The sequence below is a fragment of the Grampus griseus genome (genome assembly GCF_964374135.1).
Source record: "Grampus griseus genome assembly, chromosome: 14".
Taxonomy (NCBI): Eukaryota; Metazoa; Chordata; class Mammalia; order Artiodactyla; family Delphinidae; genus Grampus; species Grampus griseus.
In genome coordinates, this window is record NC_139008.1 from 29,831,728 (window position 1) to 29,847,767 (window position 16,040).

The 16,040-nt window shown below is 46.7% G+C and overlaps 1 protein-coding gene across 1 annotated transcript in view; it reads left to right on the top strand.

Moving 5' to 3' along the window:
* The window catches only part of LOC309832696 (uncharacterized protein), a gene marked incomplete at its 5' end in the record, with an annotated part of 144,772 nt that overhangs the window by 52,188 nt on the left and 76,544 nt on the right, over positions 1 to 16,040 (top strand). The window contains 7 exons of the mRNA XM_082670680.1: positions 1,152 to 1,311; positions 1,542 to 1,621; positions 5,950 to 6,136; positions 7,209 to 7,364; positions 7,766 to 7,899; positions 9,099 to 9,257; positions 15,013 to 15,193. Coding sequence (XP_082526806.1) covers positions 1,152 to 1,311; positions 1,542 to 1,621; positions 5,950 to 6,136; positions 7,209 to 7,364; positions 7,766 to 7,899; positions 9,099 to 9,257; positions 15,013 to 15,193 — 1,057 coding nt within the window. The remainder of the gene's footprint in view (positions 1 to 1,151; positions 1,312 to 1,541; positions 1,622 to 5,949; positions 6,137 to 7,208; positions 7,365 to 7,765; positions 7,900 to 9,098; positions 9,258 to 15,012; positions 15,194 to 16,040) is intronic.

Genomic DNA, 16,040 nt, shown 5'->3' on the forward strand with positions numbered 1-16,040 from the left:
TGAGTTTGTCAGCAGAGCGCTCAGCAGCTGGTGGTGGTGAGCTGCTGTCTTACCTACTTCTGTGTCTGGAGGTCCTGTGCCTCCCCCTCTAGAATGTAGGTGCCAAGAGGGCGGGACTTTGTGTCTAACACTCAGTTGCATTCCCTGTGCCTGCAACTGTGCCTCACACACAGTAGTCAACATTTATTGGTACTAAATGAATGACGATGATGCAGGGTTGGTTTTTTTTAAAATTAATTTTTATTTATTTTTGGCTACGTTGGGTCTTCTTTGCAGTACGTGGGCTGCTCATTGTGGCTTCTCTTGTTGCGGAGCACGAGCCCTAGGCACGTGGGCTTTGGTAGTTGTGGCACGCGGGCTCAGTAGTCGTGGCTCATGGGCTCTAGCGTGCAGGCTCAGTAGTTGTGGCGCATGGGCTTAGTTGCTCTGCGGCATGTGGGATCTTCCCAGACCAGGCCTCGAACCCGTGTCCCCTGCATTGGCAGGTGGATTCTTAACCACTGCACCACCAGGGAAGTCCCTGATGCAGGTTTTTAAAGGGGGCCCGTGTCTTAGGCTGTGTTTTCCCAGAAGCAGACTGGAGCCAAGGATTTGGGTAAAAGTGTGGATGAAGAAAAGACTCCAGGAGGACCCAGGAAGAGGGTGGAGAAAATAGGGTAGGGAAGGGGAAGAAGCTGAGCAGGAGTGATGGCAGGTGCAGTGGCAGCCTCAGCGTGATCCCTGGGCAGCCCTGGAGCAGGAGTTAATCTCAGAGTTTGGTCCCCTTGAGGCTAAGGAGCCGGGATGTTTTTCCCTCCTGTGCCAGAGGGCAATGCTCTGGAGGTCCCAGGTGCCAGGGGTTAAGAGCAAAGTGCACGGAAGCTGGGAGATGAGCATGCTGAGCTGGTCAAGGGTCCGAGGGGATCTGGGCAGGGTGCCGATGGTGTACGATAAGCCTCCTTCCCTGGCTGTTTGCTGAACAAACTGAGATCCTGTCCCTGGGGTCCTGAGTTGTCCTGTAGGACTCTCCTCCAGGATATGGATCCCCAAATTCCTGGTTTGGGGGTTCTTATCTGTTCTTAGCAGGACAAGGATAAGCATAAGAACTCAAGTTTTTGAAGGTGGGGGGCCTGGATGGGTTCTTGATCTTGAGGACTCTGCTGTGTTTCCAGAAGGACTGCTGGCTCCCTCAAGAAGCCTCAGCCCACGTCTTCATGGGCACGCCCGGGTCGGAAGTGCCCAGGGACGTCGGGGTGGATGTCAGCTACAGCTGGCCCCAGAGGAAGTTCCGGCTCAAGCTTCTCCATCCCAAGAAGAAAATTGAGTTGGACGGTAATGACAGTGTTCCTACCCATCACCGTGCCCTCGGCCATGTGCCAGATGCAGCCCGCTCACTGTGGATTCCTCAGCCACCCTCTGAGGTCGGCACTAAATATAGCCCCGTTTTATGGGCTAGGAGCCACAGGCTCGGAGATTAGGAAACCAGCAGGACATCCCCTGGTGAACACGGGCGGATCCAGGATGTTGAACCCCGGTCTCTAAACTCTCGCTTTGTCTCCCAGGAAAGATTGACACTCTGCAAAGTGGCTGCATGGGTCACCTGGAACTGATACTGGACGACAGGGACGTCTACTACGTCAAGGTTTGTTCCCTGTCCTCAGCCCACCGGCGTTGGCTCCTGCCACCTCCCTGGGCATTTCAAGCCCCAGTCCCTGCTTACTCATCACCACCTCCTTTGGTGTTTTAGCTGTTCTTCTCCTTTCACCTACCAATAACGTTTGTGACTTCTTGTTACCCAGAAGAGTAGGAAGAAGAAAAAAATGAGCTCAAATCTCACCACTATTGATGTCATAAATTGATAATATTAGTAACACAGGAGCATGCTTTAAAAAATTCAGAGTAGAGAAAGGTATAAAAAGGTAAGTAAAAGAGTGCCACTCCCCAGATTTCCAGAAGAAATGTCAGTGCACACACCAAGAAGTCTGTATGAGTTCCCCAGGGCTGCCTTAACAAAGTGCCCCAAATTTGGAGGTGCTTAAACAATGGAAAATTTTCCCTCGCACTTCTGGAGGCTGGAAGTTCAAAATCAAGGTGTTGGCAGGGTTGGTTCCTTCTAAGGGCTGTGAGGGAGAATCTAGTCCATGCTTCTCTCTTAGTTTTTAGTAGCCTCAGGCATTTCTTGGCTTGTAGATAGTTGTCTTCTCTCTGTATCTCCACATTGTCTGCCTTCTGTAGGTATCTGTGTCCAAATTTCTCTTTTTGTAAGTTTACCAGTCATGCTGGATTAGGGTCCATCCTAATGACCTCACTGGATCATCTGCAAAGTCCCTTTTTCCAAGTAAGGTCACATTCACAGGTCCTGGGGGTTAGGACCTCAACTTCTTTTGAGGGGGAGCACAGTTCAACCCATAATACAGTTCATAGATTTATAAAACCTTTCAGTTTTGAGTTTAGTTTTTGTTTTATTCTTTGCATGCTGCTTTTTTTTTTTTTTTCAGTCAAAAGTATATCTTTTTGTACCAGCACATACTGGTACAATTTAATTTAGTTAAAAAAATAGGTAATTCATTTAAATGATTCCAAGTTCAAAAGGTACAGAAGGGCATAGAACTGAGTGTCTAGTACGATGGCCCCTATACACATGACTATTTAAGTGAGTCAGAGTAACAGAAAGTTAAAGATATGGTTTCTCAGCTGCACTGGCCACTTTTTAGAACTTTCCCATCATTGTAGAAAGTTCTATGGGTCAGCACAGGTATAGAGTTAAAAACTTTCCCTTACACCCCTCCTCAAAGCCAATCATTGTTCATTTTCTGGGACTCCTCTTAGAAATCGTCTATGCCCACAATCCCCAAATAGATATCAATATATTTCCCCCCCCATCTTTTATTTTAAAAACAAGAATGTCTACCATGTATTTTGAATGGCCGCATAATAGTCAATGGGATGGAATTTATTTAGCTGGTTCCGTAGTGGAGGGCTCTGGAGTTTTTCCCGGGTTCTTGGTCTTATAAATCACCCTTCCATCTTCAGGGTAAATTCTTAGCAGTGGAATTCCTGGAGCAAAGGTGTGTGCGTTTTTCTCTTCGTTATAGGTACTTTTTAAGGTTCTCAACCAGGAGGACCTGGATGGGACTCAGTGGGTCCCTTGAAGCCCCTGCAATTGTGCAGAAGTTTTGTGTCTGTCCCCCTTCTGGGGAGAGGGTTTAGACCTTCCATCTGATGCTCAAGCAGGTCAGTGACTCCAAAAAGGACAAAAACAGCAGGTGTAGACTCGCTCCTGCCAAGCAGGACCTCTGGGCCCCTTTGGCCGTGAGTCTGATGATTCTGCCTCGGTCTCCAGCGATTTCTCAGAGAGGTCTGGGTTGAAAATCTGGAGCCAGGGCTGGAATTTTTGCTACATAAACACACTCTCAGCTCCTAGATCTGCTTCCTGTCCGGGTGGGAAGACCAAGTATCAGGGGAGAGCATCTTCCCCCTAAAGCCCCAGCTGCTTGACGGCCGAGACTACAAATCATTTTCAGAGCTCCCGGGAGCCCTCGGAGCAACCCCTGTTCACTAAGCGCACAAGTGCTGATTGCCTGCACCTCCCTGCAGACCTGCCTGCCGCTCTCCAGAGGGCTGTCTGCAGCCTGGAAACATTGGCCTTTAGAGAAACTCCAGTTCTAGCTGCCTCAGAGCCGTCATGATTAACGGTAACAGCTGGGGCTCTGGAACTTTCCAAAGCCTGTTCTCGGGGTGGGGGGCCACGGGTGACTTTGACCCCGGGTCCCTCTTTTAGTCCTCTTGGTAAGCCCATAGGAGATGAGGAAACTAAGGCAGATGAGCTCAGGAATACAAAGCAGCAAAGCTGGGTTCGACTCAGCTGAGTGTTTATGGGGTTTAAGGATGGCGTGGAGGAAAGTGTTAGATTTCAGTGCCCCCTCCGCTGGGTGCAATGATAGAGCATCCCCAAGTCCCAGGTTACCTGGAGAGCCCCAGTTTACCGTTGACCCAGCTCAATATGATTAGTGGTCTCTTTAACCGTTAAGTGTCCTGGTTTGGATGAGAAATTCTACAGTCATCCTGTTCATGGGCTGCACTTTGAGAACAATTACAGCTACTGCCGAGAAGCTTCTGATACAAACCAGAGAAAATCATCTCCAAGACACACCATTAAGTGAGAGAAGCAGAGGAGAGTGGAGAGCCTGCATCTGTTTTTGTGCAGAGTAAGAGGGAATGTGCACGTGTGTGATGGAGTGCACACGTACACACACGTGCGTGCACACGCACATATACACACATACATACAGACTCATACGTATAGGCCCATGCTGTCTCTGGAAGATGTCCAAGAAGTGGACACAGTGGTTGCCTTGAGGGAGACTGGGAGACCAAGAAGGGGAACGAAACCTATATTTTTCATTGTCTTTATTAATTTATTCAACGACTGTTTATCAAGCACCTACGATGTGCAGGGAAGACAGCACACAAAAGAGATACACACACAAAATTCTCTCCTTTTGGAGCTTACATTCTCATAGGAGAGATAATCAGTAAAATAAATAAGCAAATTGTCGTGACAGGTGAGTGTAAGCACTATAGGAAAAGGGAATCCGTGAGCTGGATCCAGGGGTCTGAAGTTATGTGAGAAGAAGGGTCTGAGGGTTGGCTTCAGTTTTATTTTTTTAAATTTTTATTATTAAAAAAAAATTTATTTGGCTGCGCCGGGTCTTAGTTGCAGCACGCGGGATCTTCGTTGCAGCATGTGGGATCTTTCTTTAGTAGCGGCACGCGGGATCTTTAGTTGCGGCATGTGGGATCTAGTTCCCTGACCAGAGATCGAACCCGGGTTCCCTGCATTGGGAGTGTGGAGTCTTAGCCACTGGACCACCAGGGAAGTCCCATGGCTTCAGTTTAAAATAGGCTGACAGGTTAAGCCTGATTGAGAAGATAGCTTTTAGCTAAGACATAAAGCGTGTGGAGAAGAGAGCCATGTGGTTCTCTGGGGGAAGGGTATTGCAAGTAAAGAGCACAACATGTACAAAGGTTCTGGGGCAGGAAAGTGCACAGAAGCACAGCCTGAGCCCCCATGTGCTTGGAGTGGAATAGGAGAAGGGACAGAAAGGTGGGAGGACAGATCATGTAAGGCTTTGCCAAAGAGTAATCAGAAGAGAGTGATTTGTGACCGTTGTCAAGCAACAAAGGCAAAAACAGGATTTACAAGAGAGTATAAAGTAGTGGACAGTCTGGAAATAGTGAGGTCGTTTTTACATCTTTTGGGTAAACAGATCAGCTGGCAGCAGCAGAGAGGTCCTTGGGATTGGTCTACAGTTAGGGTGGCCGTCAGAGATGACAGGTGCCATTGCTATGGGCTGTAGTTGCTCTGGAAAACCTCAATGATGGAGACACAGAGCATGTTTGGGGCCATCTGTGTGTCCTGCCTCCCGGTGTCTGTGGGCAGTTTTGCCTGCGTCTGGCCAGGGCTGCACTGCTGACTTCCAGAGAAAGTCTTGGCCTTGTTGGTCTTTGCAAGGACTTTGGCTTTTACCCTGAGGAAGAGAGGTGTGCCATGATCCTATGGAAGGGCTTGCCCTGGTCACCAGGGTGGGAGCCAGGAGAGCCGGGAGAAGAATGTCACAGGAACACAGTGGCGATGAGCGGGCTCAAGCCGGGGCAGTGGTGAAGGTGGCTGAAGTGGTCGGGTCCCTGAATATTCTGCAGGGAGAGCTGGCCAGAGTCCCTGATAGATTGGACGGGGTGTTGAGGTTGGGGGGATAGGGAGGAAGGGTCCTTCAAACTTACGTCTGAATTTGTAACAGAGATGACCTATTTTGAACAATATTGAGCTTAAGAAATTGCAGCAGGATCAGCCTAGAAGCCCATTAGCCAGGCTGTGTCTCCTGCCCTCTGTCCGGTCCTGGTTCTTGCAGTCCGGGTGGAGCCTGCTGGCAGAGCCTGTCCCCTCAAGGGATGATGGGGCCTTTCCAGGGCCGGAGCAACCTGTGGCCAGCAGCAGGTGGTGAGGCTCAGCGGATCGAGGCCCAGCTGGAGGTGAAACTGGTGACATCGGGCAGCCCTGTGGTCCTCGCCGGGAACCTCAGCCGGCAGGCAGGCAGCAGGCTGGCCTTCTCCATGTCACTGAGCAACCTGCTGAGTGACCAGGCCCACGTGTCAGGTAGGAGGAGGGACCCCTTTCTGCCACTTTTCTTCAATGGCCAGGCTTGGGGAGGGGAGGGCGGAGTGCCCCACTTGGAGTCCCCATCACCCGATCCCCCAGTATTCACATTCCATCCAAGGAAAATCCAGGCTCTGTATCTGCTCGCAGCTTCTGCCTGAGTCCCCCAGATGCCCCTACAACGCGCTCGACTGCTCTGCAGGAACCGTCCACCAGCACCTTTTGGGGTGTTTGGATTCTGACCCATATTACATGTTACACAATGTGTAAAAAACACATTTCGCATTTTGACCCGAATTGCATGGGGCACTGTTTGTATCTTGAACACACAGCCTGGCCTGGGTACTGACCAATCTGACCAGATGCCCACCCTGGTGCCAGAGCTGGCTTGGAGCCCTCCTGGCGATGCTGCTTGTGGGGTGTTCTCGGAGATTCCAGGGGAGTGATGTGAGTGGCTAGGGCTGTTGACTAGCTGGCATTTTTTTTTTTTTTTTTGGGCGGTACGTGGGCCTCTCACTGTTGTGGCCTCTCCCGTTGCGGAGCACAGGCTCCGGACGCGCAGGCTCAGTGGCCATGGCTCACGGGCCCAGCCGCTCCGCGGCATGTGGGATCTTCCCAGACCGGGGCACGAACCCGTGTCCCCTGCATCGGCAGGCGGACTCTCAACCACTGCGCCACCAGGGAAGCCTATGCATTTTTGATATTTTAACCTTCATGGCTATACCTGTGTGATCTGGCTGAATATCAGTGTAGCAGAAACAAGTTTCAGAAGGTGAAATTTACCTGATCCTGATACACTGTCATTTATGTTCTGGTCCATTCTATTTTGTTCTACTTTATTTAAAACTTTTGGTCTGGACCCACAAAAGTGACTTTTGGGGTTGCCACCTGGACAGTGCAAAACACCGTCAGTGGCCCTGATGGCAGCATTCCTTGGCGGAGACTCAGGCACTGGTTCTATCGCGATACCCACCTGGGCGGTTCCCACTTCCTTTCCTCACCCGGTGCTGGGGGTAGGGTGTCAGTCTCTGGGGCGCAGGCCATGACCACAACATGCCTGCTCTCCCCGCAGCACTGCTGGAGAAGAAGGCGGAGGAAGGGCAGCAGGTGGTGGCCCTGGGTGGCGAGCTCTTCGTGCCAGGGCTTGTGGGGCTGCGCACCCAAGGCCTGCTGCAGCAGCGGGCCCGCCTCTGGACCAGCTCCCTGGGGATCAAGTACGGCCTCCTGGGTACGGCACCGCATGCTGGCTGCAGGCGAGTCTCCTGGGGCTGTGGCTCCGAGGGCTAAGGTGCCACTGTCACCTCGGGTGTTTTGGCCTCACCGTGAGGCTCCTTAGCTAGTGAGTCATTCCACTGGCTTTGTGTGGAGCTGAGCACCTGCCTGTTAAAAAAAACCAAAACAAACAAACAAAAAACACTACGTGTGTGTGTGTGTGTGTGTGTGTTGGGGGGGGACATAAATCTGTCTCTTAAAACTTCCCCATCGGCAGGTTCCAATGAGTGACATTAGGTGAGGCAGATCCAGGGGGCTGGCTGAAGCTGGGCTGTACTGGACGCTCCTCTGCTTGGAATGAGGATGGAGGGCTACCTGGCAGAGGAAGGGCAGGGGTTTTTGGGTTGCCCTGCACAGGTCAGGCGAAGCAGCTGGCACAGGAGTGCAGCACCAGGCAGAAGCTGCGGGTGGAGAGTGGCTCAGAGGCCACCTACAAGCTGGAGCTGGACCACGAGCTCCACTGCACGCAGATCCCAGCATTCAGCCACAAGGTGGGTGCCGGGGCTGGGCGGGGGGTCTGGAGAGAGCCCCCGGGGTTAGGGAAGTGGTGGGTGAGCACCCTGAACCCATCCTCAGAGAGATGTATTTACTCAAGGTTGTGAATGGGAACGGATTAGGAATTGGAACTTTAGTCTCATCTTTCCCCTGTTCAGTTGGTGTTTATTAAATACCTACTCTATGCCCAGCACTGGGGGAGAGCTGTGCTTAAGACAGCACCTAGTCTCTGCCATTCCATTGCTGGGGGAGGGTGTGTGGTAGAGAGCAAGAGACATGGACCAAATCAAGGGAAACGTAAGTGCCATGGGTGGTAAACAGGGCAGAGGCCGAGAGAGCGTAGCACAGGGGAGTCTAATTTGGACAGGGCAGCAGGGAAGGCTTCTTTGGGGGAAATGAATTTTAAGCTGAAAATTAAAATACGAGATAGTTCTGTTCCCAAGGAAGTGTGCCACAGGCAGAGGGAACAGCAAGTGCAAAGGTCCTGGGGCTGGAGGGTGATTGGAGCGGTTAAAGAACTGGTAGTTCATCAGAGTGGCTGGTGGGGTGAGCAAAAGGGAGAAGTGACTGTTCCTTTGTTAATTGTTACAAGTTTGCTTCTCCCCCTGAACTGTTGCCCCCACAAGGGAGGGGGCTTCTGGCTTCTTCATTCCTGGCTATCTAGTGCCCAGCGAAGTATCTACTTGGTACTTGGGGGAAAACGTGTTCAGTGAGTGAATAAATGGATGAGCCTGTGTTGCCTCGACCTGTGGTTCAGAGGTAGGAGGAGACAGTGGCTGCCAGGAGCCCACAGGTGGGAAGGCCTGATCCACAGAGGATTTGTCCAGGGAGCCGGAGGCTGCTGTGGTAGAGTGAGGGGAGGGGGAGATTTGGGGTTCATATGAAGCAGATCAGGAGTCATCTTCCCATGGCAGCTGGCTCTTTCTACTCCCTATCAGAGCATGGACCAGCGTGGGGCAGGTTAGCTTTTCACCTCGGGAATTTAAGAATTTAAGGGGACACCAGAAACTGTGAAGGTGAATCGTATTCTAACGCAATATTTTACAAGATCAAAGCCAGTGCAAAAAAATCTGTGCTTCCTACAGAGCTGTCACCCCAGATAAGCAAGCCTGCATCTCAGGGCGGGTGGCTGTGAGGAGGCTCAGGTCTGCGTACACAAGGCTTCCTTGGGGGTCTCCCTGGTGGGGTGTCCCAGGTCCAGCTGAGGCATGAGGAGGGCTCAGGCCACCTCCACTGGGAGCTGGAGGCGAGCTATGGGAGGCACTGGGATGACAGCCGCAACAAGAGGCACCTCCGCATCAACCAGACCTTCCAGAACGACTCGGGCCCAGCCCTGAGCAATTACTTCATGGAGGTGAGTCCAGCCTCCGCAGAGCCGCGTCCCTGGGGCTCAGCTTGCACATGGCAGCTGGGCAGCCCCACTGCCTGTCCCTGCAGGTCTTGGTTGCAAGGACGCAGGAGCTAAAACTCAGGCTCAGAGACCTTACCTGTGGCATCTCCAGCCCCCTCGCCCCTGGGGCAGTTAAACATTTGCTGGTGTGCCAAGGGGCAGTTTGCAAGAGGGGCTTGGGAAATACAGATTTCCAGCGTAAAAATGCATTTTGGAAACGGTTCACTTGCAGGTTTTCCTGGAGGGTGAGCTCTTTTTGGTAAATCAGGAGTAACTGAGTACTTAGCCCCTGAACGGGTATGTGCTCTTATAAGGCACACGTTACCTTTCTGAGTTTCCCAATTGTTTTTTGAAATGTTTAATTGTGGTAAAATATACGTATCATGACGTTGACCATTTTCACCGTTTTTAGGCATATAGATCAGCAGCATTAAGCACCCTCATGTGGCGCGGCCATCACCACCATCTATCTCAAGAACCTTTTCATCTCATAGAACTGAAACTCTGTACCCATTAAACAGTAACTCTCCATCCTTCCCTCCCCTAGGCCCTGCAACCACCAATCTACTTTCTGTCTCTCTGAATTTCACTACTCTAGGTAAACTCATATAAGTGGAATGGTATAGCATTCCATGGTATACCATGGTATAGCATCTGGCCTATTTCACTTAGCATAATGTCCTCAAGGTTTATCCACATTGTAACATGAGTCAGAATTTCCTTCCTAGTCTGGGTAATACTCCATTGTATGGATGGACCCCGTTTTTTTGATCCATTCATTCATCAGTGGACACTTGGCTTCCACATGTGGCTTGTGTAAATAGTGCTGCTATGAACATGGGTGTACTGATATCTGTATGAGTCCCTGATTTCCATTCTTTGGGGTGTATATCCTGAAGTGGAATTGCTGGATCATACAATAATCCGACTTTTAATTTTTTGAGAAACTTCCATTCTCTTTTCCATAGGAGCTGTACCATTTCACCATCTTAACATCAGCACACAAGGGTTCCAGTTTCTCTACATCCTCACCAACACTTCTTAATTTCTGGGGTTTTTTTATAGTAGCCATCTTAATGCGTATGAGGATCTTGTGGTTTTGGTTTGCATTTCCTTAGTGATTGATGACGTTGAGCATCTTTTCATGGGCTTATTGGCTGTTTAATTATCATCTTTAGAGAAATGTCTATTCACATCCTTAGCCCATTTTGAATCAGGTTGTTTGATTTTGTTGTTGTGGTTGTTCAATTGTAGTTCTTTATATGTTCTGGATATTAACGCCTTATAAGATATATAGTTTACAAATATTTTCTCCCATTCCGTGGGTTGCCTTTTTACTCTATGAGTAGCATCCTTTGTTGCACAAAAATGTTTAATTTTGATGTCGTTCAGCTTATTTATTTTTACTTTTGTTGCCTGTGTTTTAGGTGTCATGTTCAATAAATCAATTGCCAAATCCAATGTCACGAAGCTTTTCAATCCCATGTTTTCTTCTAAGAGTTTTATGGTTTTAGTTCTCATGTTTAGGTCTCTGATCCATTTTGAGTTAAACTGTGTATATTCATTCTTTTGCATTGAATATACAGTTTTTCCAGCACCATTTGTTGAAAAGACAGTCCTTTCCCCCAACCATAAATGTGAGAGTTTATTTCTGGGCAATCTATTGTATTCCATTGGTCTATGCGTCTGTCGTTTATGTCGCAACATACTGTTTTGATTACTGTAGCTTTGTGAGACCTCCCACTTCGTTCTTCTTTTTCAAGATTGTTTTGGCTATTTGGGGGTCCCTTGAGATTCCATATGAATTTTAAGATGGACTTTTCTATTTCTTCCAAAAAAATACCGTTGAGATTTTGATAGGGATTGCGTTAAATCTGTAGATTGCTTTGGGTAGTATTGAACCTTAACAATATTAAGTCTTCCAACTCATGGACACAAGATGTCTTTCCATTTATTTATGTCTTCTCTAATTTCTTTCAGCAATGTTTTGTAGTTTTCAGTGTACAAGTCTTTTGCCTCCCTGCTTAACTTCATTCCTAAGTATTACGTTGATTTTAAATCATACCAATACTCCATGAATAAATTCTCCTTGTGAAAAAATATAACATTTAAAGTAAGGCTAAAATTCCCTTTCACAGTTACCATCCCTTTTCCTGGTCCCCTCCTCAGCTGCCTGGAGAGAACCATGGTTATAATCTGGAGAACTGGAAAGGAGATCTTTTTCTATACGTTTGCTCTGTGGAGCTGTCACAAGCACTTAGTTTTGTTTGGTGAGTCGTGTTGTATGTCCTTTAGCAATGGACCTTGGAGAACTTCACGAGTTGTTGTTGTTAATTAATTAATTAATTAATTTTTGGCTGCGTTGGGTCTTCGTTGCTGCGCACGGGCTTTCTCTAGTTGCGGCGAGCAGGGTCTACTCTTCGTTGTGGTGCGCGGGCTTCTCATTGCGGTGGCTTCTCTTGTTGCGGAGCACGCTCCAGGCACACAGACTTCAGTAGTTGTGGCTCGCGGGCTCTAGAGCACAGGCTCAGTAGTTGTGGCACATGGGCTTAGTTGCTCCGCAGCATGTGGGATATTCCCGGATCCGAGCTCAAACCCATGTCTCCTGCATTGGCAGGCAGATTCTTAACCACTGCGCCACCAGGGAAGCCCCTATTGAATCATATTCTTGATTGAAGCCATCCTTGGATAACCTTACCTACCTCTGATCATGCCCTGCTTCTGTCAACAGAAGCAGAAGAAGTTTCTTATTTCTGGAAAACATCTGGCTTCAAGGGTTTTAGTGAAGAGATTAGAGGTTTGTGGCAGCATTTCTGCAAGCCTTCATAAGTGTGGCAGACACCATGCTAGGTTCTGGGGAGACAGGTATGAGTAAGATAATCTTTATCTTTAAGAAGCTGACAGTGAGTAGAAGAGGGAAAGGCAGAGTGATCAATGGTGAGCCATTAATTATTGCCAGACTATGTGTCAGAGGCCTTGTTTGTATTATCTCATTTAATCCTTGTGAGGCAAGAATTATCTGTTCTCACTTTACAGAAGAGAAATGGTGTAAACAGACTTAGCTGAGGTCTCACAGCTACTGTGTGGCAGAATTGGGATTGAAAGTCCAGTCTGCCTCCTTTCAAACCTCAGGCTCTTGGCTGGACTGAATAGTGCCAGACTTAATTTACTATAAAATAAATTTACTATAAAATAATGGACTAAATGATCTGTCAAGAGAAAACTCTTCCCAGTTCATTCTATGCAGCCATTATTATCCTGATGCCCAAACCAGAGAAAGACATCATAAGAAAAACTAAAGACCATTATCTCTTACAAATACAGATGCAAAATCCACAAGAAAATACTACCAAACTGAATTCAGCAATATATAAAAAGGATTACACAACATGACCAAATGGGGTTTATCCCAGGAATGCAAGGTTGGTAGCATTTGAACATCCATCAAGGTAATACATCATATTAGTAGAATAAAGGACAAAAACCGCATGATCATTTCAATAGACACAGAAAAGTATCTGGCACAATGCCATACCTTTTCATGATAAAAGTACCCAACAGTCTAGCAATGGAAGGGCACTTCCTCAACCTGATAAAGGCCATCTATGAAAAACCCACAACTAATATCATACTTAACGGCAAAAGGCTAAGTACTTTCCCTCTAAGATCAGTAACAAGATAGGATGTCTGCTTTCACCATTTGTATTTAACATTGTGCTGGAGGTTCTAGCTAAGGTGATTAGGCCAAAAAGAAAGAAAAAAAGAAAAAGAAAAAAGAAATGAAGAAAAGGCATCTAGATTGGAAAGGAAGAAGTAAAACTATTTCTATTTACAGATGATACGATCTTGTATATAGAAGACCCGAATGAACTCACCTAAAAATCTATTAGAGCTAATAAATGAGTTCATCAAAGTTTCAGGATACAGGATTAATATACAAAAATTAGTTGTATTTCTCTACACTAGCAATGAAAAACCTGAAAATGAAATTAAGAAAGCAATTTCATTTACATTACCATCAAAAAGAATAATACTTAGGAATAAATTTAACAAAAGAAGGTAAAACTAATACTCTCAAAACTACAAAACATTGTTGAAAGAAATTCAAGAAAAGCTAAATAAATGGGAAGACATCCCATGTACTTGGATTGGAATATTTAATGTGAAGTTGGCAATACTTCCTAAATTGATCTACAGATTCAATGGTCCCCATCTATTCCTATCAAACCCCGAGTTATCTTTTTGCTAAAATTGACAAGCTGATCCTAAAATTCATGTGGAATTTCAAGGGACCCAGAGTAGACACAACTGTCTTGAAAGAGAAGAACAAAGTTAGAGGATTCGCTTTTATCGATTTCAAAACTTACTTCAAATCTACAGTAATTAAGACAGTATTATGGCAGTGTTGTAAGGATAGACATATAGACCAACAGAGTAGAATTGGGAATCCAGAAATAAACCCTCGTATTTACAGTTAGTTGATTTTCGACAAGGGTTCCAAGATAATTGAAGAGGGGAAAGAATAGTCTTTTCAACAAATGGTGCTGGGACAATGGATATTCACGTGTAGGAGTATGAAGTTGGACCCTTACCTCATACCATATATAAAAACAAACTCAAAATAGGTTGTAGACCTAAATTTAAGAATTATGAAACTCTTAGAGGAAAACATAAGAGTAAATCTTTATGACCTTGGATTAGGCAAGGGTTTCTGAGATATGACACTGAAAGTATAAGTAATAACAAAAATACTTTGGTCTTCATCAAACTTAAAAACATTTGTGCTTCAAAGGACACCATCAAGGAAGTGAAATAACAGCCCACAGAAGGGAAGAAAACATCTGCAAATCGTATGTCTGATAAGGGATTTGTATCCAGAATATATGAAGAACTCTTACAACTCAACAAGAAAAAGACAAAGGATTTGAATAGATATTTCTCTGAAGAAGGTACACAAGTGGCCAATAAGTACATGAAAAGTTGCTTAACCTAATTAGTCAGTAGGGAAATTCAAATCAAAACCACAGTGAGATGCTGCTTCAAATCCACTAGCATAGCTGAAACGGAAGAAAAAAAAAAAGACAATAACAAGTGTTGGTGAGGATGCAGGGAAATTGGAACTCATATTGGTAGGATCATAAAATGGTGTGACTGGAAAAAGAGTTCGGTGTTTCCTTAAAATGTTAAACACAGAGTTACCATATGACCCAACAATTCTACTCCTAGGTACTCAAGAGAATTGAAAACTTATGTCCACACAAAACATTTATAGCAGCATTATTCATAATAACCCAAAAGGAGAAACAACCCAAATGTTCATCAATGGATGAATAAAGTGATTTATCCACACAATAGAACGTTATTCAGTAATAAAAATGAACTTCTGACACCTGCTACAACATGGATGAACCTTGAAAGCATCATGCTAAGTGAAAGAAGCCAGACACCAAAGGCCACAGACTGTATGATTCTATTTGTAAGCAATGTCCAGAATCGGTGAATTCAGAGAGACAGAAAGTAGGTTAAAGGTTTCCGGGGTCTACGGGAAGGAGGCAATGGGGAGTGACTGCTAATGAGTGCAGGGTTTCTTTTTGGGGTGGGGTGGGGTGGGGCAATTCCTGGTAGCCAGGGATCTCAGGTTGCGGTGGAGAGCCAATGGAATGTTCTAGGTCAGGAACAGCATGATCTGATTTGCATCTTGGGTGTGGGTCTCCTCCAGTTTGTGCTGCAGGTGCCCGCGAGGCAGGTGGATTTCCATACGCAGCTGCACCACTTGAGCCTCCGCCAGCCCCACGTGGAGAGCAGCACATACCTGAAGGTGCAGTACAATGGGCGGCTGCCCTTTGTGGCAGGCTTGCAGTGGAAGGACACATCCAGGGCCACCCTGTGGAAGTGGGAAGGTGAGTGTCATCTAGGGAGTGTCCTTGGCTAGTGGTGAAGATTTCTGCCCTCTGAGCCTTTGCTCAAGCCATGCCCACTAACTGGAACACCCTTCCCTTTTGTTTGCCTGGGTAATTCAAGACTCAGACCTCACATGCGGCCCAGGAAACTTAAACTCTCATCCTTACCCTCACGTCCTTACCCTCACATTCTTACCCTCACCCATAGAGCTCTACATTACAGGGCCTTGCCTACTTCTCCAACCTTATCTCACCCTACTTTTCCCATTGCCCATCATCCTGCAGCCCCACTGGCCTCTCTTCTGTTCCCCAGACATACCTCAGGGCCTTTGCACTTGCTGTTCTTTCTCCCTGGAACACTCTTTCTCTCCTTTAGAAAATGAATTTACCATGGTTTTATCCTTGAATTAATTTTTTGAACTAATTTTTATTTTTATTGAAGTAATACATAGTTTAAAAAGTGAATTAGACTATGACTTGGTAATTGTTGAAGATGGCTGAGTGTTATATGGGAGCTCATAATATTCTCTGTGTTCATGTAATATGTACTTGAAAAAATTTTAAGTTTTTAAAAGTTAAAGTTATAGCAAATACAGTAATTTCTGCTTCACGTCTTCCAATCCCAAATTTTGCTGAAAATGGCAAGCACTGTAAATTCTTTTTGCTGTTTCTCGTCAGACCCTCCATCTTTTAAAATAATCACACTTACTTCTTTTTTTTTTTTTTTTTTTTTTTTTTTTTTTGTGATACGCGGGCCTCTCACTGTTCTGGCCTCTCCCGTTGCGGAGCACAGGCTCCGGACGCGCAGGCTCAGCGGCCATGGCTCACGGGCCCAGCCACTCTGCGG